General features: G+C 45.5%; 1 protein-coding gene across 1 annotated transcript in view; it reads left to right on the forward strand.

The window, feature by feature from the left end:
* The window catches only part of BRF1 (BRF1 general transcription factor IIIB subunit), a 328507-nt gene that overhangs the window by 177121 nt on the left and 129565 nt on the right, over window positions 1–21821 (forward strand). The window contains exons 8-11 of the mRNA XM_088471247.1: window positions 4607–4733; window positions 12443–12482; window positions 12962–13054; window positions 16685–16930. Coding sequence (XP_088327373.1) covers window positions 4607–4733; window positions 12443–12482; window positions 12962–13054; window positions 16685–16930 — 506 coding nt within the window. The remainder of the gene's footprint in view (window positions 1–4606; window positions 4734–12442; window positions 12483–12961; window positions 13055–16684; window positions 16931–21821) is intronic.

A 21821-nucleotide genomic window follows, 5' to 3' on the forward strand; every position in this document is an offset into this window, starting at 1 on the left:
TGGCCAACTGGCTAACCCTTTGGTCCCTAGGGGGCAAACGCCAGTCTTTTATCCAGTCACTGACATCACTTGCAGGACCAGATGGCCCTATTTTTATTTTAAATGACCTGAAATGTAGAATGTGAGTCACTGCTGAATGCAAACTAAAGGAACCTAGAACCAATTATACTGTACAATAGTATTACATTAGCACAGGGAGCAAATTGCCGCACAGTCCATCCATCCAGACATCACCTGCCCTGTAAAGGAGAAACTTCCTGTCTGGTAAATAATTGCTCACTGTGACAGATACTCAGACACTGTACTGACACCCTAATGCACATAATGCACTGACCGTGACTTTTAATTAACCTAGATGCTCTCTAGTTTACACCTTCATATCATGCACTTTGTCTAGAGATAGGATCTGTGCTAGGGGACTTATCTCACCATAGTACACAGTGTTTCCCGGCCCTGCACTAAAAGCTCTGCACACATAAGTAAGCTACCGCACTTTACACTGTCCACCACCCTCTGACATAAGAGGAGCAATATTAACGCATATTATATAACATCCCCTCTCCAGGTTTATTAGACCCAAAGACAAGATTTTTAGTCCACAAACATTCATCTCAAACATTTTAGAATGTAAGGTAAAGATGCCCTGTTTACATATGAACAAGTTACGACCCCAGAAACCTAAAATCTAAAACGCAAATATATCCGGAAAAGGTGCAATAATCATCCGAATGTACTCTAAAGCTGAACGTAGGTTTTGTGAGTGCAAATTGTATTTAATATAAGACTCCTTTCCTTTCAAAGGAGTGTCCAAAACTTGCATTTGCACATACATTTTAGCGCTGCTGATCCCCCGTAAGTCGCAGATAAAACTGTCAGTGACCTATAGGTTCAAGTTGTGGCATGTGCAGCATCCGTTGTGCACCAAGGTGCGATTACATTCAGCTCTTAATCAGTCTACTACTTTGAGTACTACTTAGCACCTCTTCCCATTTAGCCATGCTGAAGCCACAGGACACGTCATGGTAGCTAGTTTTGTTACTATAATTATAGAGCATCACTAATTTAAACAGCTCTGTAGAGAGAATAGATGCATTGATTTTGGTCCCTTCTCCATTGGAGCTTACATGGTAAACTGCCTAATTTCCAGTACACACACATACATTTAGTGCTAATTTTTGTCACAATCCAACTAACCTACCAGAGTGTGGGAGGAAACTGGAGCACCCAGTGGTAACCCACGCAAACACTGGGAGAACATGCAAACTCCACACAGATGGACTATGATGGAAATGAAACTCATGACCTCAGTTGTGTAAAGCTAGCCTTTGCACCAGGGGTATTCAACATGTGACCTTTCAGCTGTTGTGCAACTACACATCCCAGCATGCCCTGCCACAGTTTTAGCATGCCCTCATAGCGAAACTTTGGCAGGGCATGCTGGGATGTGTAGATCCACAACAGCTGGAGGGCCGCATGTTGAATACCCCTGCTTTATGACATCCCTGCTACTATAGGGGGGGACATGGCAATTGCCCTTATTCATTTCCAATTTTTGCTATACACCTTTCCCAAACTCTGTTCTCAAGGCCCCCTTACAGTCCAGGTTTTAAAGATATCCATGCTTGAGCAGAGATGGTTAAATAAAAATGACTAGATGCTAATTAGGTCACCTGTGCTCAAGTAGGGATATCCTACTTGAAAACCTGGATTGTTTGCTTTTCAGGACTGAATTTGAGAAACTCTGGAATAGAGATTAAGGGGTGGGTGTTTTTTTTTTTTTTTTTCTAGTGTGGAAATCTGGTAATCCTATATAGAACAGCACCTTAGTATAGCTATACTGCTTACTGAGCTGGAAACATATGTATCCTTGATAACAGACCAACTTCCTAATAAACCAGAGTTATTTTTTGCTACACTGATAAAATGCTTCATCCAAATTAATTTATTGAAGTCATGAACATATCAGATGAGCCGCCCAAGGTGGGGTGTCCTCTGCGGGATTACTACTTAGTTATCATGTGTGCACGCACGCTGTGCAGCAAAAAGGCCACATTTTAAAACCTTTTTGAATCCTACTAAAGTGAAAGATTAAAGTGAAATGTAACAACTTGGAGCCCTTCCATCAGCTGGCTCCCTGCAGGGGTGAGACTGAAATGATGGCAGACGTGGACTGGTGCATAAATGCACTTGCCGTGTCACCTGATCTCTGGGGGCTGTGTAAGTGCTCCCTTCTCCTGTGTAGCTTTGTGTCCTGTGGTTTTCAAATGCTATATGTGGTTATCAAGGCAACCAACCATAATTAATATAAAGGAATTGGAGGAAATCATATCTGCAGAAACGTTTGAAATGAAGACAATTTTTCAACGCTTGTAATTGTGTCTTTGTAACAAGGGGCCTGCACCTATTGCTTGTGGAGATGCAGGTAATGTTTATTTCAGCGTTGCCATTTAAATGTTTATATACAAGTCATTCCTGTGCAGATTTAATCTGAAACAACAGCTTGATGTCCTCTGACAGAAGGTAGATGACTAAAATACTTTTGTATTTACTGTGTGGCTTTCATCCTGGATGTTTACAGTTATTTCAGAGAAAGGAAGGCTGACAATGTCTTTTCAGTGTTTTCTTGAAGGAATGTTGTAGAATGTAGTTTGTTGGAGCTAGGATTCGGATAGAGGTATCTAGTCACATGGTTGTAATTTACCAAGTCGACACTAGATTGTCAACATGGTTTGACATGTTCACAATGTTGATATTTTCAGAATGCCTAGGGTAAGGCTGCGTTGGGGGTGGTTAGGCTGTTTTTCGGGTGGTTAGGGTTAGGCTACGTTGGGGGTGTTAGGTTGCGTTGAGGGTGGTTGGGGTTAGGCTGCATTGGGGGTGGTTAGGGTTAGGCTGCACAATGGAGTTAGGGTTAGGTTGCGTTGGGGGTGGTTAGAGTTAGGATGGGTTGGGCTGCTTTGGGAGGTGGTTAGGGTTGGGCTACATTGGGGGGCGGTTAGGGATTAGAGCAGGTACACTTACCGGAATGCTGGCGCATCAGATCACTCCTCTGGAACTGTCACAGAACCGCCGAGACCCGGAAGAAGACACTAGAGACGCTGCTGTCGCCGGGACCAGGGAAGTAACCGCTGATCCACCAGGGTCACTAGCTCCATATTTTAACATTTCAGCATGTTATCCATGTAGACGTGATGAATGTTGACATGCTAAGCATGTCAACATTTCGACCATGTAGACATTCTCATGCCCTAACATATTACACTCTGGATGGAAACATACATGTTTGAGAATACTATAATGGAAGGGTGACACTAATTAACTTTTGTTTGTTTCTTGCATAGGTAATTTCCATTTAAATGTTGAATCCTGCCACGCATGCTCCTTTGAACAGTGCACTAATGTTTATAATGTCTTGCCCATACATTAAATACGTATATTAGCAGCATTTAAAATCAGGACTAATTTTGTCATGCCTTCCATCTGCACAAGCCACAACCTAGTGCAGTCATGTCTCCAATGTTATAGGCCACACGCAACGTGTGTCATGTCTTTGTGATCAGGGGCACAGATGGGGAGGGGGTCGAGGATAGGGGCAGGTACACACAGACCATATTTAAAAGCATTTACTGAATGTCCTCTCAGTCTATTAAGCAAGCTTAGATGCTGACAGCGCAAATAATATAAGCGAAGAGACCTGTCTGCACCCTTTCTTCTATGCATTTGTTAAACTTTGTTTTGTGTTCATTTTAACATTCCCTGCAGCGTTCATAAGCGTTAATACTTTGTAAAATACAATGAAATTCTATGAGAACGCTGGTTAAGTGCATAGCCCTGTATGCTGGGTGTAAGCTTTGTTTTTGTCTGCACTTTATACACTTCGGAATTGTCCAAGTCACAAGCAGATAGGGAAAATGTAATCACTGCTTATTGCTTTAGCAGAAGGCAGCCAGAATAAGGGTTAAACCTAGCCATTGTCATGGCAAATGTATTCATTGCAGGCTTGTTCATTTGAGACCCAATTGCTCTGGAATTACATTATATGTTGGCCAATAACTATGTTTACAATACTATCCATTTAAACCGGGACACACATGAAATACACAGGTTCTGTGGCTGATTAAAACCAGGTGAAACGCAGGCTTGCAGTCAGTCAGCCACAGAACCGGTGTAATTCATGAGTTCCCCAGTTTAAAGGGATAGTAAGGTAAGCATACCAATAAGTCTTATTGTGCTCAAAATCACATCAGGGATTTGAATCGTCTGATCAGAAAATATTGTCCACTGACTGACTGCATTGGCCTTTGTGTGTTACCTTTTGACACCCACCAAGCAACCACATGTTTTGAAAATATTGCATAAAGTTTGCGGCAAATTTGTGTATAGATATTAGATATAACCTTTTGGTGGTCAACCTCCAGGAGAACCGCAACATGTGCTTCCAGCTTTACTAAAGTGTTTTCATCCCATACAGATTACGTTCAATCAGGAAGTTCACAAGATCTACACAGACAGCCAAACTTTAGCCTTTAAAGTTAATAATAGTTCATAGTATATCGTATATTTTGTTTATTTTTGTGTAATTGATGCAGCTCTGTGCATTTTGTAGGCTGACAGAATTCGAGGATACACCAACAAGTCAGTTAACAATAGATGAGTTTATGAAGATGGATTTGGACCAGGAATGTGATCCTCCTTCCTTCACCGCAGGTCAGAGGAAGGTCCGGTTACAGCAGGTAAAGTGTTTTATCAGCTGTTATCCCTCCCTTAGCCTAGCTACTGCTAGCCCATCCAAGTTATGTAGTATTATATATTGGTTAAGCCGTGCAATGCCCCGATGACCAGCTCAAAGGCCCCAGGGTCGGTGCAAGGATTGTAGGCGCCCTAGGCAAAGCTTCACAATACCGCCCCTAATATAAATATATTGTGTGTATCAATAAGAACATAACAACATGATGGTGAGTGTTTAAAATAAATTTGCAGTATACTGTGCAGTAACATCTTAAAACTACATGACCACCGTATATTATTTTACTAGATAATATATGTACAGCCTGCTTTTGTGCACTTGGGGGTACCACTGCCCCTCTCACAGATTACACTGCTCCTCTCATAGACCGCACTGCTTCCACTCACTGCTCATACTGTCACCTCTAGCAGCTCACCTTCCTCCTCCTCACACTGACTCCACTCACAGCTCACTGCCCCTTCATACTTCCCCCACTCATAGCTATGAATGTCCCCCATCACAGCCCACACTGCTGCCCCTCACAATGGCTCCACTCACATCTCACTGCTCCCCTCCTCACAGCTCAGTGCCCCTCTCACCACTTACACTGTCCCCTTAACAGCTCACATTGTTCCTCCTCACCTCTCACACTGCCATGCTTTCCATAACCCCACTCACAGCTTACTGACAATACTCACAGGTTACCATCCCCCCTCAAGATCAAACAACCCCCCTCACAGCCCCTTCACACTGACCCCACTCATAGCTATGACTGTCCCCCTCACAGCCCACACTGCTCCCTCTGACAATGCCACGACTTACATCTCTGATCCCTCCCCCCCATACCACTCTTACTGTCCCTCCCCCCCCTCCTTCCAGATGACACTGCCCAAATACCCCCAACACCCCACCCCCTACTCCCCTCACGTCTCCAGCACACTAACCTGAACACCTCTGTTGACGGCATCCTCGCGTTGGACAGCTGCCCTCCACAGTCCATACCTGGTTGGACTGACTGCTGTGCCAGCTGGAAAGTGAAGATGACAGCTGGCGCCCACACTCGAGCTGGTAGTGGCTCCCCTCTGTCCCAACAGCTAACGCTGCCAGTGTTAGACACTGAGCCTGTGCTGGCTTTTACGCAGAGGAGGCACTGGGACCCCCCTTGCCCTGAGAGAGGAGGGGGTGGGACACATCTGGGCCGGCACAACGGGAACTGGCCCGATGTCCCGGCGGCGTCCCAATACGTCCCTGGCCATGCTCTTCGCTCTGAAACTGCCTGCGTGCAAGAGAAGTCAGGTGGCCTAAAAAGGTGGGCCTGAGATAAAAAGTCCTGCGGGTCGCAGCCGCCATCTGCACCACGTATTTCCTCCAGGGGCCGGCGCTCTAGGCAGCTGCATAATGGTAGCGCCGGCCCTGCAAGGCCCCCTCCCTGTGGTGTTAAATTGAAGATAAAAATTCAGCACCAAATAAAATAGATACAGAGACACATTTATTAAATATATTTGGGATGTGTCCTTGCTTGTTTCTACATCAGGGTCCATAGGGTATCCACAGGATACCTTGGGGTATAGGTGATGATGTCAGGCATCGGGCACCATAGAGTTAAAGTTTTCAGCCTCCCAGGATGCACTAGGGTCCCCCTCCTATACCCCGCCCCGCGCCAAGGCATCCCAGTTTCGTTGGTGCCCGGCTCGGAATCGGATGCACCTGTTTAGAGGGGGGCTAAGGTTAGCCCCTGAAGTTTCTTCGCAAGCAGCTGTGGCTGCTCATCTGGAAGTACAGCATGGACAGTCAATGCTGACGTCCATGCTGTCTTCCCTACACCCCCGCCGGTACCAGAACGCCTGTACTGATCCGGGGATGCTGGTAAGCATCTGGGGTCACAGCTAGCGGTGACCCCAGATGTTTGGGACCATGGCCGGATTCAAGGGGGCAGCAGGTAAGCAGCGGGGTCCCGCGGTGGGTCCCTGCTGAGTACATGGTCCAGAGTCCCCAGGCAGGGGGCTCCCTGGGGACTGGCTGCAGCGTGGAGCCAATTAACTAACCTGCGCTTCCACTACCCCCCTGGGACAGCGGACCACGACTGAGCGGTAGCGCTGCGGCGTCCCAGGGGTTAATTGAATGCCAGGGGAGCGCGGCTTCCCTGTACAAAGCCGGCGCCTCCCCCGCTGCACACAGCCCTCTCTGCATCTGCTGACTGGCCCTGTGGCAGCGCTCCTCCCCCAGGCTGGCCTCCTCTCTGCTCCTCGGTGGCCATCTTTTGCTGGAAGCATGGTGAGCGCTGCTAGACGCTGATGATCAGTGGCATCGCGGTCTGGGTCCCCCGGCATACCTCTCCTCAGTTGGTTACAAGTCTGTGTATGCAGCGCTGTGTCCTACCAGGCTCTGTGTCTGCGTAGTTGAGAATCAGCGCTGATAGTGCAGGAATTGATTTCTTTGCATTGTATGTGACTTCTGCTAGCGTCTGCTGCCTGTACTTTCACTTTCTACTGTCATCTTCTTCTGCTAAAGCCCTTGCAGTGCGGTGATTGCAGGGTGGTTCTCCCACTATACTATCAAGTATCAGTGAGAGGGGTCACATACTTACCATCATATCTGAGAGTGACTTTCCTCTCCAGCTTATTTGTACTACATGCAAGGTACCAATAGCGGAGGGGGAGGGTAACGCGGATGGGCTATGTCGACCGTGTTATTTATTGGCGCGGCCAATTACTGTCACGGCTCCGGTACAGGAGCCGCCCTGGGCTTGTTTCGCCAAAGCGCTTACAACCCTCGTGGGCCAGTTACCTCTGCAGCCTGCATTCCCACAGATGGGATTGTCCCAGCAGTCAGTGGTGTCGTCACCCCAATTGTCTCGGGGTTTCCCTAGACAATTGATGGTACCCCACGGTCTCCCTATTTCCCCTCCACAGGTCTCTCAGGAGTCTGCGTGGGTTAATTCACTGACAAGTTCTGTACAGCATTTGTTGGACGTGTTACAAGGGGAGTCTGTGTTGCGGCCCCATAAGCGGCCGGTGGCGTCTCTGTCCGCTCCTTATGAGAATGATGACGTGACGTCCGATGATGGGGAGTTTCTGGATCTTTCTGACCAAGAGCCTCTCCGTTCTAAAGAGTCGGACGCTAAGTCCAAGGTTTATATTCCTGGGCAGTCCGCACTACTTTAGTGATTGAGGATGAAGATCCACCGGTGTCCAAGTCAAAATCTGCTTTTTTTAAGGATATTAAGGGTGACGCCACAGTGTTTCCTCTTTCGGGTCAGTTAGACCATTTAGAGGAGGCGTGGAAACACCCTGGCAAACGGTATCTGCCTCAGAGACGCTTGGCGGTGGCTTATCCGTTTGCGGACAATTATTTTTCTAAGTGGGAATCCCCTCCACAGGTGGATTCTCATGTGACACGCCTAGTCCGAAGTGCCACATTGCCCATGTCCTCCTTGAAGAATGCTACGGACCGTAAGGTGGAGATCTGCCTAAAGTCCGTTTATTCCCTTGCGGGGGGGGGGGCAGCCAGGCCGGCTATGGCCATTTGTTGGGTAGCCAGAGCTATGGAGCGCTTGGCTGATAGTTTGGAGGCGTCTTTGGATTCCGACTGTTCGGCTGAACAGACCAAGTTGATAGGCAATCTCCGAGATTCGGCCACTTATATCAATGAAGCGGCCTTGGATATCAGTACCCTGACTTCTCTGATTTCTTCGGCAGCTGTAGCTGCTCGTCGCACCTTATGGTTGCGATCTTGGAAGGCAGATGCTGATTCCAAGAAGGGCTTGGAAGCTTTGCCTTTTAATGGAGAAGTCCTATTTGGTCCGGATCTGGACAAAATTGTAGCCACGCTGGCGGCAGCCAAATCGGCATGTCTCCCATCTGCTGCGGTTTCACCCAGTTCATGTACGTCGTCCTTTCGGCCTTACAGGGCCCAGGGTAGGCCTAAGGCACAGTCTTTTCCCCGACAGGCTGGCCCCAAAAAATCGGCCAAGCCCCGGAAACAGGCCTGGAGTACCAGACGTCCGGCCCCTAAGCCAGTTGACAAGCCTGCGGCCTGACGGTCCGGGCCTCCCTTTGGGGGATCCCAAAGTGGGAGGCCGGCTGCTGCAGTTCGCCCAGTGTTGGTCGGTTACCACGACAGACACTTGGGTTCACGAGGTGGTTTCTCATGGGTATGCCCTTTCCTTCCGGCACAGACCCCCGTCCCGATTCTTCACCACAGATCTTCCATCAGACCGGAACAAAGCCATGGAACTGCGGAAGGTTTTGCACACTATGCTCCAGGCTGGAGTTATAGTGCCTGTTCCATTCTCCCAGAGGGGCCAGGGTTTCTATTCCAATCTGTTTTTGGTGCAGAAACCCAATGGGTCGTATCGTCCGATCCTCAACCTCAAAGCACTCAACAAGTCTTTGCGGGTGGAGACCCTACGGTCCATCCATTCTGGCGCTGGAACCTGGGGATTACATGGTGTCGTTGGACATACAGGATGCTTACCTGCATGTCCCTATTCTTTTACGCCGTCAACAGTTCCTCAGGTTTGCAATCCGCAACGATCACTTCCAATTCCGGGCGTTACCTTTTGGGCTGGCGACAGCACCACGTGTGTTCACCAAGGTTATGGCGGTCATGGCGGCTTCCCTGCGGCTGCAGGGAGTCCGCATGTTGCCGTACCTGGACGACCTTCTGTTGGTAGCAGGATCTCCAGAGCTCCTTCTAAGCCACTTGGACCTGACAATTGCGGTACTGCATCGGCACGGCTGGTTAATAAACTGGCAGAAGTCCACCCTGATCACATCTCAGAGGATTCTGCACCTCGGAGCCTTATTGGACTCCGGACAGCAATGGATCTTTGTGACGGGGGGAAAAGATCTCTGCCTTACAGTTGAGGGTGCGCAGTTGTCTGCAGAGTCGCCGGGTGTCTCTGCATTCGGCGATGAGGTTACTGGGCTCCATGGTGTCAGTATTCGACATGGTGGAATATGCCCAGTTTCTCTCCAGACCTCTGCAGCAATTGATCCTGTCCAAATGGAATGGACTGCCTCAGAGTCTAATGTCCCAGACAATGGTGCTCACTCCGGAGGTTCGCCTGTCCCTAGCCTGGTGGTTGCAGACGACCCATCTGAACAAGGGTCGTCCATTCTGGGTGGCGAATTGGGTCCTGTTGACAACGAACGCCAGCCTTCGGGGCTGGGGAGCTGTCACGGGTCCACACTTGTTCCAGGACAGATGGACTCAGGCGGAAAAGGAGCTTCCGATAAACATCTTGGAACTCCGCGCCGTTTTCAATCCTCTCCAGCAGGCACAGCGGGTTCTCCAAGGTCACCGCGTGCAGGTCCAGTCAGACAACGCCACCACCGTGGCCTACATAAATCGGCAAGGAGGAACCCGAAGTCGGGCGGCACTCGTAGAGGTGTCCCGCATCCTGGTCTGGGCGGAGCACAATCTCCCGGCCATATCAGCAGTATTCATCCCGGGAGTTCTCAACTGGGAGGCGGACTATCTCAGTCGCCAGGACGTTCATCCGGGGGAATGGTCTTTGCACCAGGACGTCTTTCAACTTCTTTCTCTGGTGGATGCTCTGTCTGTCCAGTGGAAGTTCCGGTTTGCTTATCTCTTTCATCCGTTTTCCCTTTTTCCACGGGTAATCCGGAAATTCAAACAGGAAGGAGGGACGCTCCTGTTGATAGCTCCCGCGTGGCCCAGGCGGAACTGGTTCTCAGACCTTCAGGGTCTGTCCGTGGACGGCCATGTTAAGGTCCAGGGGGTTTTCCAGCTCTGTAGTACGGACTATGCTAAGAGCTCGGAAGCCGCCTTCTGCAAGAATATACCATCGTGTGTGGCATACGTTCTTCCAGTGGTGTCGGCTGAGAGGTTATGCACCTCGGGAGTTCCGTCAGTCTAGAGTGTTGGCTTTTCTACAGGCGGGACTAGACCATGGGCTTCGCCTTGCTTCTCTGAAGGTACAGGTGTCTGCCCTGTCCGTGTGGTTCCATCGTAGGATTGCTGCAATCCCTGATGTGCGCACCTTTATGCAAGGTGTTCTCCGAATTCAGCCACCTTTTGTTCCAACGGTGGCGCCTTGGGATTTAGCTGTGGTCCTGAGGGCTCTCCAGGGACCGCCGTTTGAACCACTGGGCTCAGTGGACCTTAAATGGCTGACAGCTAAAACAATTTTCCTTTTGTCCATTGCTTCGGCCAGACGTGTTTCTGACTTAGGGGCTTTCTCTTGTAGACCCCCTTTTCTGATTTTTCATAGGAACAGGGCGGTGCTGCGCACTCGTCCTGGTTTCCTTCCCAAAGTTGTTTCGAGTTTCCGCATCAACGAGGAAATCGTTGTGCCGGCTTTTAACTCACCTGACCTTTCCGTGGGTGAGGCCACTTTGGATGTTGTGCGGGCCTTAAGGATTTATGTTGACCGCACTTCTTCGTTTAGGAAGTCGGACGCCTTGTTTGTCCTCTATGGCTTCCAAAAGGGAAAAAAGGGTTGGTCTGCTTCAAAGCAGACTTTGGCAGGCTGGATTTGTATGGCCATTTCAGAAGCATATGTTCATGAAGACCTTCCGGTTCCTTCCTCTGTGAGGGCTCATTCTACTAGGTCTGTGGGTCCTTCGTGGGCAGCTCGACTTGGTGCCTCTGCAGTCCAGATCTGCAAGGCTGCCACGTGGTCCTCTGTCCATACCTTTGTGAGGTATCATGCGTTTGACACCTTTGCCTCTCAGGATGCTTCCTTCGGGCGGCGGATTCTCCTATCAGCACAGGAGCGTCCCCACCCTTAAAGGATACTGCTTTGGGACATCCCCAAGGTATCCCGTGGATACCCTATGGACCCTGATGTAGAAAATATGAGATATGGTAAGAACTTACCTTTGTTATCTCTATTTCTACGAAGTCAATAGGGTTCCACAGGACTCCCACCCTGTTGCACCTGTGCTGCAGATGGGCTTTACTCTGGTCACCGGTTTTTCCGTCTCCCTCTGGTGAGAATGTGATTCTTGTGGGTGTCCAGATCTTTTTTCTCTCTTCCTTCTCCTCCTCCGGCCTATGGCTTGGTACGTATCTGAGATGCCTTGGCTCGGGGGCGGGGTATAGGAGGGGGACCCTAGTGCATCCAGGGAGGCTGAAAACTTTAACTCTATGGTGCCCGATGCCTGACGTCATCACCTATACCCCAAGGTATCCTGTGGAACCCTATGGACTTCTTAGAAATAGAGATAACAAAGGTAAGTTCTTACCATATCTCGTATTTTTATATTAAGTAGAAAGAGGTTCAGACTCTCTACAAAGTAAATAGATATAACCTATACTGTGATAGTAGCTACGTATTACTCTCAAAATCGGGGTTCCCTAAAATTAGCTTCAGTAGGATTTCATACTTAATGCACAAGTTGGGAGGTACCTGTTAGTGGTCAGTGCTTAGGGGTCTATTTACTAAGCCTTGGATGGAGATAAAGTACCAGCCAATCAGCTTCTAACTGCCATCTCACAGGCTGTGTTTGAAATATCACAGGAGCTTGGTTGGTTGGTACTTTATCTCCATTCACTTTATCTCCATCCAAGGCTTAGTAAATAGACCCCTTAGTTCTTAAATGCTGCCATCTTACAGATAATAGAGGTATGTGACATATAGAAGCCTCTAATCCAAGAGTATCCCACAATATCTAACCTCTGTATAATAAAACAATACAGCCGCAGAATCTTCACTAATGGGAGTCCAATGTTTTAACTTTTTTCCAGCTTGAACAAGAACTGGCAAAGAAGCTTGATGACGTGGAAGGTAATGTTGATGCTTATCTGGCAGGCTTCTGCTAGACATCTTGCACATTTTGTTAGGGTTCTTCTGATTAGATTCTAAGAAACGTTTTGTAGTCAGTGTTTAAGTCCTGATTGTTCAGTATATCGATATGTTTTGTAGTTGGGAGAGGTCAACAAAACCTGTAGCCAACCAAGTTTTCAGGATTTGCTCAGCAGCACAGAGTATTTCATGAGATGAGTGTGCTAACCTTGGGGGAGACAGAGACCTGTTCACATGTGGTTATGTTAGCGACGTCAAGGCTCCATGTGACCGAGGCCTTATCATAGTGGAATGGAGGTAATCAGGAAGCCAGAGGCTGATCGTTACGTAGGGGATGGAGAAGGGTCTCCTAACAGTGCAGAACAGTGGTATGCAGTGCTTGTATATATTAATGCAGGAAGATCGTGGTTTACACCTCAATGTGGAACATATTTCATATACCCAACTTGTTTTTATAACAGGCGAAATCACAACGTATCAGGACGAAATTGAGAATGAGTTAGACAGTAGTAGGCCGAAGGCCAAAGGATTCTACACCTCTTACAACAAAGATGGTGAGTTTTAATGATTTATGACCACTGAATGAAACAATGAAAGGTCTGAGAATAGAGAGCATGTGATGGGTGATGAGTATGTTTAGCACCTTTTAATAGTATAGTAATCACACTTGCATCAGTTCAATAGGAAAGGGGACCTCAATGAGTCAGAACCTTGTGTTCTCTTATGCTACGGGTTTCGGATTACTCCTTTTGCAGGCAATATGAAGGCACTTATAGCAATGATAAGCAGCTGGTGTTTTAAATAAGAGCTCTCCTTAAGACATCATTGAATCAATTATCATAATGGTAAATCACAACGCTACTGCCTTGCAAAAATCATCAAATAGTAATAAAAAAAAGAACTAAATGCAAAACAAGTATTAAAAATATTACATAAATGTATCCTATTATATAAGGTAGTGTGTGATATTGCTCATAAAATCTATATTAAAATGTATATGACATGTTTGAAATTGATTCTTCAAAATAAACATGGAACTTAAAGCTTTCATTAAACTCCACAGGTACACAAACTAGTTAAGGTATTTATAGAATAGGTCTCTCGCTTTTTGTAAAAGGGCTAATCTATCCCCTCTTCAGTCTGTAGGTCAGCATTATGGGTTTCTGTGAAATGTATGTATAATGTATGTGCGGTGATTTTATTTATGATGCATGTTTGATATATCCTTACTTTGAGGGGCCTGATGGTACGCCCTAGATATAGGCCGCATGTGCAGCATAGAGAGAGATGGGAAGTGACGTTGCTTTCATAGATAACAGAACCTTTCTATGAGAAATGACATTAGATATTTCATGTTTCCAATAAATGCACATTTAATGCAAGAAATGGGAGGTATATTTTATCATGGAATAAAACAAATGTTTACAGTTTAAAATCTTCCTGAAATGCATTGGAGCTTGCAGTACCATTACACCCATATCTTCCAGCTATATCCCTAAATATACGGGGTGTAGCCCTTATGCCAACATGGCTGGAGGTTCATACAAACTGAGTGGATGGAGTTTAGTCAGATCATGGCGGGGCTTAATTCATCCCGATTATACATGATTGTGTATATCGGGAAGTACGCTGAACCTCAAAATTTACGATTTTCGTATTTGAACCACGTTGGTAAAATACATTGATTATTATCACTCTTCTGTTATGCTGCGGTTATGTTATAAATTATACCCTACATACTCTATTACAAAAAGCTGAAGCTCCTCTTACATATTTAGGTCACTGTCCTGATATCTGATACAGGTCATAAAGCGAATTCTGTTGTTGTGACATCAATGGCTTTTCCCGTCAGTATAGATCATTTACCCACAAGGGCCCGTATTCAATTAGCCGCGATAAGTCCATTTCTGCAGAAAAGTATCACAAGTGTCATTTCGCCATGTGAAAAGTTTCCTCCGTAATCAATTCCAAAGACTTTTCGCCGGTGCAGAAACTCAATGCAATGTAATAGGCGATAAAGATTTGCCTATGAATAGCAGCCGAAAAAAAAGTGCAGAATTGCGGTTTTCGGGTGCCTACTTCGGGAAACCCCCCTGCACCCTTGGGACAGTCCCCCAAAGATAAACTGTCAAAATATGTAAAAAAAAAAAAAAAAAAAAAATACTTTAGAGCACCCCAAAAAAGTACTTTCATTTTGGGGGCGAAAAAGTTCAAAGTTGGGGACAAACTTAAAAACTAGCAAAATAGACTTCAAGTATGGGGCAGGTGTTTTTTGGATTGCAGGTGCTTGTAGCAGGTGGATTTTTTACATAATTTAAATCTTCACTTTAGCAACTTAAAAATATGCTAGCACCCATCTTCAAGTACCCCAAATTTGCTGGGAGTAGTTATTTTCTCATAAAAATATTGCTTAATGCTATTCTTCACCACTTCATATTAATGCACTAATTTGCATCAATTGACACAACTTAACTACTCCAAATACCTTCATTAGGGCTAATCGGGGATATCTATAGTGATCCCCAATGTTAGTGCATCTTTTGGGGGGTGTCAGGCTGAGTTCCCCATTTTTTACAGGAATTTTCGCCTATTTCAGTTTCGGCGGGTGCCGTTTTCGCGTCTTTTCTAATTGAGTACGGCGAATAGCAGGAGCGCGTCCGATACTTTTCCGCTTGCAAAACAAGTGATGTAGGCGAAAAGTCCAGCATGCAAAAAAGTATCGCGGGTGCGAAACGAATTGAATACGGCCCATAGTGCATTTCTGCATATCGGATCCGAAAAGCCATCATTCAGATTCTGCCTGCTTCAAGAGCGTACACACTGCACTTTTGGTCCAATATGGACTGGTCGAATCAGATAAACGTTAAACACCACATAAGGTGCAATCTTTCGATTCGACCAGTTAATTCAAACAAACATGATAGAAGGTGCGTACATGCCCTTGCGACATCGATAGAACAGGTCGAAATTGAAAGAACGGCCCTAAAATTGTATAGGTGTGTACCCAGCTGTAGTTAGAGAAGCTCCTTCCTGCCATCATGGTAACCTTCTGCAGAGGAGGGAAAGGGCATTACGGACAATGGTAAGCAGTGACTATTGCAGGGCATACATCTATGGGCCGATTCCCCGTTCTGCCTACGCCGATCTGATGATCAAGAACAGCGAACATCAATGATGGGCAATTCATTGGGGAGTCTGGGAAATTCAACATGTTAACTATCCTGAGACTCCTATTCTGACCCTTCGGGTGGGAATCGGGGAATCGACAATTTCCAACAAGCTGGATTTTACTTGCTCTGAAAGTTCATACATAAGACAGGTATTGGGAGAATTGGGTGTAGTAGGTACTACCGCCGGCCGCATGGTTCAAATCCTGGCAGCCTGGCAAGGGTGAAGATCCCGATCGTCCCTAAGGTAAGTATCGGTAACCTTATTCTACCACCTAACCCTCCCTTTAGGGGTGCCTAACCTCCCCCCCCAAGTGCCTTACCCTAACCTCCCCCCCAAGTGCCTTACCCTAATCCCCCCTCTAATTGCCTAAACCTAACCCCCCCCTTCCCCGTTGCCTAAACCTAAGTCCCCCGGGGGGGCCTAATCCTAACCTCTCCAATTCGCCCCCCCCCCGTGGCTGTACGTGCCCAGGCTTGCCTTCATTCGGTATGCCGGGCGTCGGTCTTCCGGCGTATGATTAATGACAGGCATCGAGTTTTCGACGCCTGTCATTAGTACCACTTCGGGATTAGAGAGTCTGGAAGCCGGCGGTCGGGATTTAGACCGTCGGCTTCCAGACTACATCCTGGGAGAATTAGCTGGGTGTGTGTTGAGTGTATTGCAGGGCTAGCATTAAGTATGTAAAAGTAATCCTAGTCCTAAATATGGAAAATATTTTCTCCCCCCAAATATGTCTGCTCTTCTTTATAAAGCTCATAAACTTTCAATTTCTTCCAGAAGAGGCTTAAATAACGCTCTAATTATTGTCAGCAAATAATCTACCTGACTTAAAGCAGGCGGCTAATTGCTACTTTGCTGACATTACTGAGGCACAAAGTTCATTGTTCAGCTCCATTCTCATAAACATTGACTCGGGCCACAAAAGGCCTCCTCCTCTGGTTAGTCAGTGGCAGGAGGACTCTAACAAGTGTTATGTACCAAGAATAGGTTTTGATGCTAATTATTTGTCCCAGATATAGAAGACACATCCAGTATATTTGGAGATGATGACCAAGACGATGAGGACTTGGAAGTCACGGCCAACCACCTAAACAAGGATTTTTACAATGAAATCACAGAGAAGACTAAAATAGAACTCTATGGACCTACTATAAAGCCACTTCCTATAGAATCTCTGCTGGGCCCTCTGCCTACTGCCGCAAGCTTGGGGATCACAGACTCCATCAAGGAATGCATTGAAGCTAAGGAGCAAGAGAAAAGTAAGTGGTAAACCTGTAACTTCCACTTCTTGACAGGACATCTAGAACAGGCACAGACCGCGTTTTTCCCTTTGAGTGCCAGATGGTTCAACATTACAAGGCATAAAAGTTTCTGAGGTGTCACCATGATTACAACATAGACAAACATTTACAAGTAGTAGATGGGTACTAAAAAGGTTAGCTTCCCTGTTTTGTATGCTAGCTTGCTCAGGTTAGGCTGATAATTTGTAGACATGCTTCAGAAGTCTGTATTGTTTTACGACTGAGCAGGACTCGCTGTGCTAGGACTCAGTCATCATAGCTTCAGGCTGTGTTGGGTATCCAGGCCACACTATCGTTCTTCGGTTTGGAGGGGTATAGCAATGACAGAAGGAGGTGGTAGAGGAGGGGAGAAGCACGCCTAGAAGAAGAGGAACAGTCCCCACACGTGCTTCTCAAAATATCCTCAAGTGCCACAGGTTCCTTACCACTGATCTAGAAAATAGCGATCATTCTGGAGAATCTGACCATCTACAAACTGATATTATACTGTAGTCCTTTTGAAATATGTTATGTAGTGCACTGTATATACTGTATCAACTAATGTACTGTCTGTATGCCCAAAGAAATCAGTTTTGGGTGGAATACCTGCATAATAAATCCCAATCCACCAAGGTTATTTAACTGGGTTTTAGGCTTCAGGATATACCGCGTCTGGTTAGCGACTGCTGCTGATCACTCACTTTCGGACAATCGGCTGTCTGGAAAAATAAGCCATGTCGGCAAAAGTAAGACGTGTGCTGTGTCATCTGCTGCACTTGCTTTGCTGCTGCCCCCTACAACAATCTGCCAGCAGAATTGAGCATGGAGCTCCAAGCGTAGGGAAGACCACAGGAGGCGCACTTGTGAACACTGTACCGCAAATAACTCATCTTTTGAAGTGGGGTTGCACTTAGAAACTTTTGGGTTGATTCAATTGCAGGAAATGCCTGCGATGTGCTGTTGCAAGTGTGTTGCAAACCCAGCGACAGCACACCATATTTCCCCAAATTCACCTTGAAATGTCATATTTTTCTTCACAGCCCCATTGAAGTGTGTAAAAACATATAGTCTTGGTGCTACCATAAGGGTCTGTATATTCACGCACTAGTTTTTGGGCATCTTCCGCAATTGTTCAGTTTTAGGTGCAATTATCCCATAACTAATTATTTTCAGTTCTAATCAAAATGTTTTTGTTTTTTTTAATTAATAATACAAATTTGGATACATACAAAATAAATGACTATAAAGTTAATCAGAGGCGGCTTAACCATATTGTTATCATTTTAGTAAATTGCACCTATACATTTGTACACCAGGGTGTGGGGTGAAGGTGCATACAGTGGCTGTTTCTGGACAGAAAGCACAGTCCACCTTTCTCTCCTATCCGTGTGTAGTCTCACTGTGCATGGGCCTGTCCTGTACAGGAAGCACGTAGCACTAATATGCACATCTGTATAAATACAGACATACTAATAAATAACAGGCATGTACAGTATTGTGTTCTGTCTGCTTCTCCACCTGCTGCTCACAAATGCTGCTGTTTTACATCATTTATAGTAACAAATGGCACTTTGTAAGAAATAAATGTATATTAATGCATTTGTTTTACACATACAGATATGGGGATCCTAGATGGCATTTTGTTTATTACATCCCCCAAATTCTGCTTCGAATTATAATCCTTAATTTAATTGTTGTAAATATGACGTGTACAATAATCTGCTCACACATTTTACTATTTGGTTTTGTATTTAATCCATATGTGTAGCACAAATTAACTTTTGCCTATTATAACTATTATTTTCATATTCTTTATAAAACCGCATATCCTGCAAGGCGGTACATTATAATTTTATATATGTACAATGCTATACAGTATATACTCAGTGACAAAGATGCTGCACCGGCTGTGATGAGCTGGGCAGGTTCAGCATGTTGGCACAGTGGTTAGCATTGCTACTTTGTAGCGTCGGGTTAGTTACCTGGCCAGAATGCTATATGTATGAAGTTTGCATGTTCTCCTTCATATGTTTCCTCCCACTATACCAAGGCAAACTGGTAGATCAATAAGCTGTGTGTGATGTTAGGACATACATAGAATTCTCTGTATGGCGCTGTACAATGTGTCCTCCCTAAAGGATTGTCATAATTCAGTTCCATTTCATTTAGCCGATTATAATGTTATGCTTCTGTCTATGTTTATTTTTTACGTTGTAATTTGTACCTCCAACCACCGTTTGTAAATTTACCCTGTCACAGGGTATTCTCTGTGGATTCATTTGCCAAATCCAATATTTGAAATTAGAATATGTATTGAGTGTGATTTTTCCTGAACGCCCTCCCCTCTCAATGTCCAACTTTTCCCAGATTGACAAATGCCCTGTGTTGAAATGAGATTTGGGGGCGTGTTGATTAACAAAGTGATTGATCATTCATATGCAGCTTTAATGAAAAGGAGGACGCCTATATGTGTCTTGTGAGAAGCCAGAATCGATAATCTGTTTCTTTTTTTTTTTTTTTTTTTTACAAATCACTCAGCTGCAGGACAGGAAGTCTGATATGCATAGAAGACGTACTGATTACACTCAGTCCTAAGGCATTCCTGATTACGTTACTTAGTGTTGTAAATCTTCCTACGCATGTAGATTTAATATTTTGGAAAACAGTACTGTCTTATTGCTACAGATTGAGTCTCCCATATCCAAAGTTCTTGGGACCAAGGTATTTTGGATATCGGAATATTCCGTAGTTTGGAATAATTGCATACCATATTGAAATGTCTTAGGAATAGGACCCAAATCTAAACACAGAATGCATTTGTGTTATATACACCTTATATGGCTCAAACAAGGTTTATGTAGATACGTGAAATGCATTTATATGTCATATACACCTTATACACACAGCCTATAGGTCATTTTATATTTTATTTTTAATAATTTTGTGCCTTAAGTTTGTGTACATTGAGCCATCAAAAATCAAAGGTTTCATTATCTCAGTCATGCTAAAAATATTCCGTATTTCGGAATATTTGGATATGGGAGACTCAACCTGTATTTGCATATATGTTAAAGCCGCCTGTGGGGTGTATGTATGGGAGGTGATGAATATATGGGGAGTATAGGATGTGTATATATCGGGTGTGGGGTGTATATATTATGTGGAATGTATAGTATATACTGTGTGTTGGGTGTGTATATAGGGGGTGTGGGGTTTATATACAGGGTGTGGGATGTATATACGGGGTGTGATGTATATACAGGGTGTGGGGTGTATGTAGTGGGTATGGTGATGCATATATAGATTGCAGAATCTATTGTGTGATGTGTATATTATATATAGGGTGTGGGATGTATATACAGGGTGGGATGTATATACGGGGTGTGGGATGTGTATATACGGGGTGTGGGATGTGTATATACGGGGTGTGGGATGTGTATATACGGGGTGTGGGATGTGTATATACGGGGTGTGGGATGTATATACGGGGTGTGGGATGTATATACGGGGTGTGGGATGTATATACGGGGTGTGGGATGTATATACGGGGTGTGGGATGTATATACGGGGTGTGGGATGTATATACGGGGTGTGGGATGTATTTACAGGTTGTGGGATGTATATACGGGGTGTGATGTAAATACAGGGTGTGGGGTGTATGTATTGGGTATGGTGATGCATATATAGATTGCAGAATCTATTGTGTGATGTGTATATTATATATAGGGTGTGGGATGTATATACAGGGTGTGGGATGTATTTACAGGGTGTGGGATGTATATACGGGGTGTGGGATGTATATACGGGGTGTGGGATGTATATACGGGGTGTGGGATGTATATACGGGGTGTGGGGTGTATGTAGTGGGTATGGTGATGCATATACAGATTGCAGAATCTATTGTGTGAAGTGTATATTATATGTAGGGTGTGGGATGTATATACTGGGTGTGGGATGTATATACGGGGTGTGATGTATATACGGGGTGTGATGTATATACGGGGTGTGATGTATATACGGGGTGTGATGTATATACAAGGTGTGGGGTGTATGTAGTGGGTATGGTGATGCATATATAGATTGCAGAATCTATTGTGTGATGTGTATATTATATATAGGGTGTGGGATGTGTATACGGGGTGTGATGTATATACAGGGTGTGGGGTGTATATACGGAGTGTGGGATGTATATACGGGGAGTGATGTATATACAGGGTGTGGGGTGTATATACAGGGTGTGGGGTGTATATACAGGGGGTGTGATGTATATACAGGGTGTGGGATGTATATACGGGGTGTGATGTATATACGGAGTGTGGTATGTATATACGGGGTGTGATGTATATTCAGGGTGTGGGATGTATATACGGGGTGTGATTTATATGCAGGGTGTGGGGTGTATGTATTGGGTATGGTGATGCATATATAGATTGCAGAATCTATTGTGTGATGTGTATATTATATATAGGGTGTGGGATGTATATACAGGGTGTGGGATGTGTATACGGGGTGGGATGTTTATACGGGGTGGGATGTATATACAGGTTGTGTGATGTATATACGGGGTGTGTGATGTATATACGGGGTGTGTGATGGATATACGGGGTGCGGGATGTATATACAGGGTGTGGGATGTATATACCGGGTGTGGGATGTGTATATACCGGGTGTGGGATGTGTATATACCGGGTGTGGGATGTGTATATACCGGGTGTGGGATGTGTATATACCGGGTGTGGGATGTGTATATACCGGGTGTGGGATGTGTATATACCGGGTGTGGGATGTATATACCGGGTGTGGGATGTATATACAGGTTGTGGGGTGTATGTAGTGGGTATGGTGATGCATATACAGATTGCAGAATCTA

This window comes from Taudactylus pleione, unplaced genomic scaffold (genome assembly GCF_031769625.1).
Source record: "Taudactylus pleione unplaced genomic scaffold, aTauple2 ptg000113l, whole genome shotgun sequence".
In the NCBI taxonomy this organism is placed as follows: domain Eukaryota; kingdom Metazoa; phylum Chordata; class Amphibia; order Anura; family Myobatrachidae; genus Taudactylus; species Taudactylus pleione.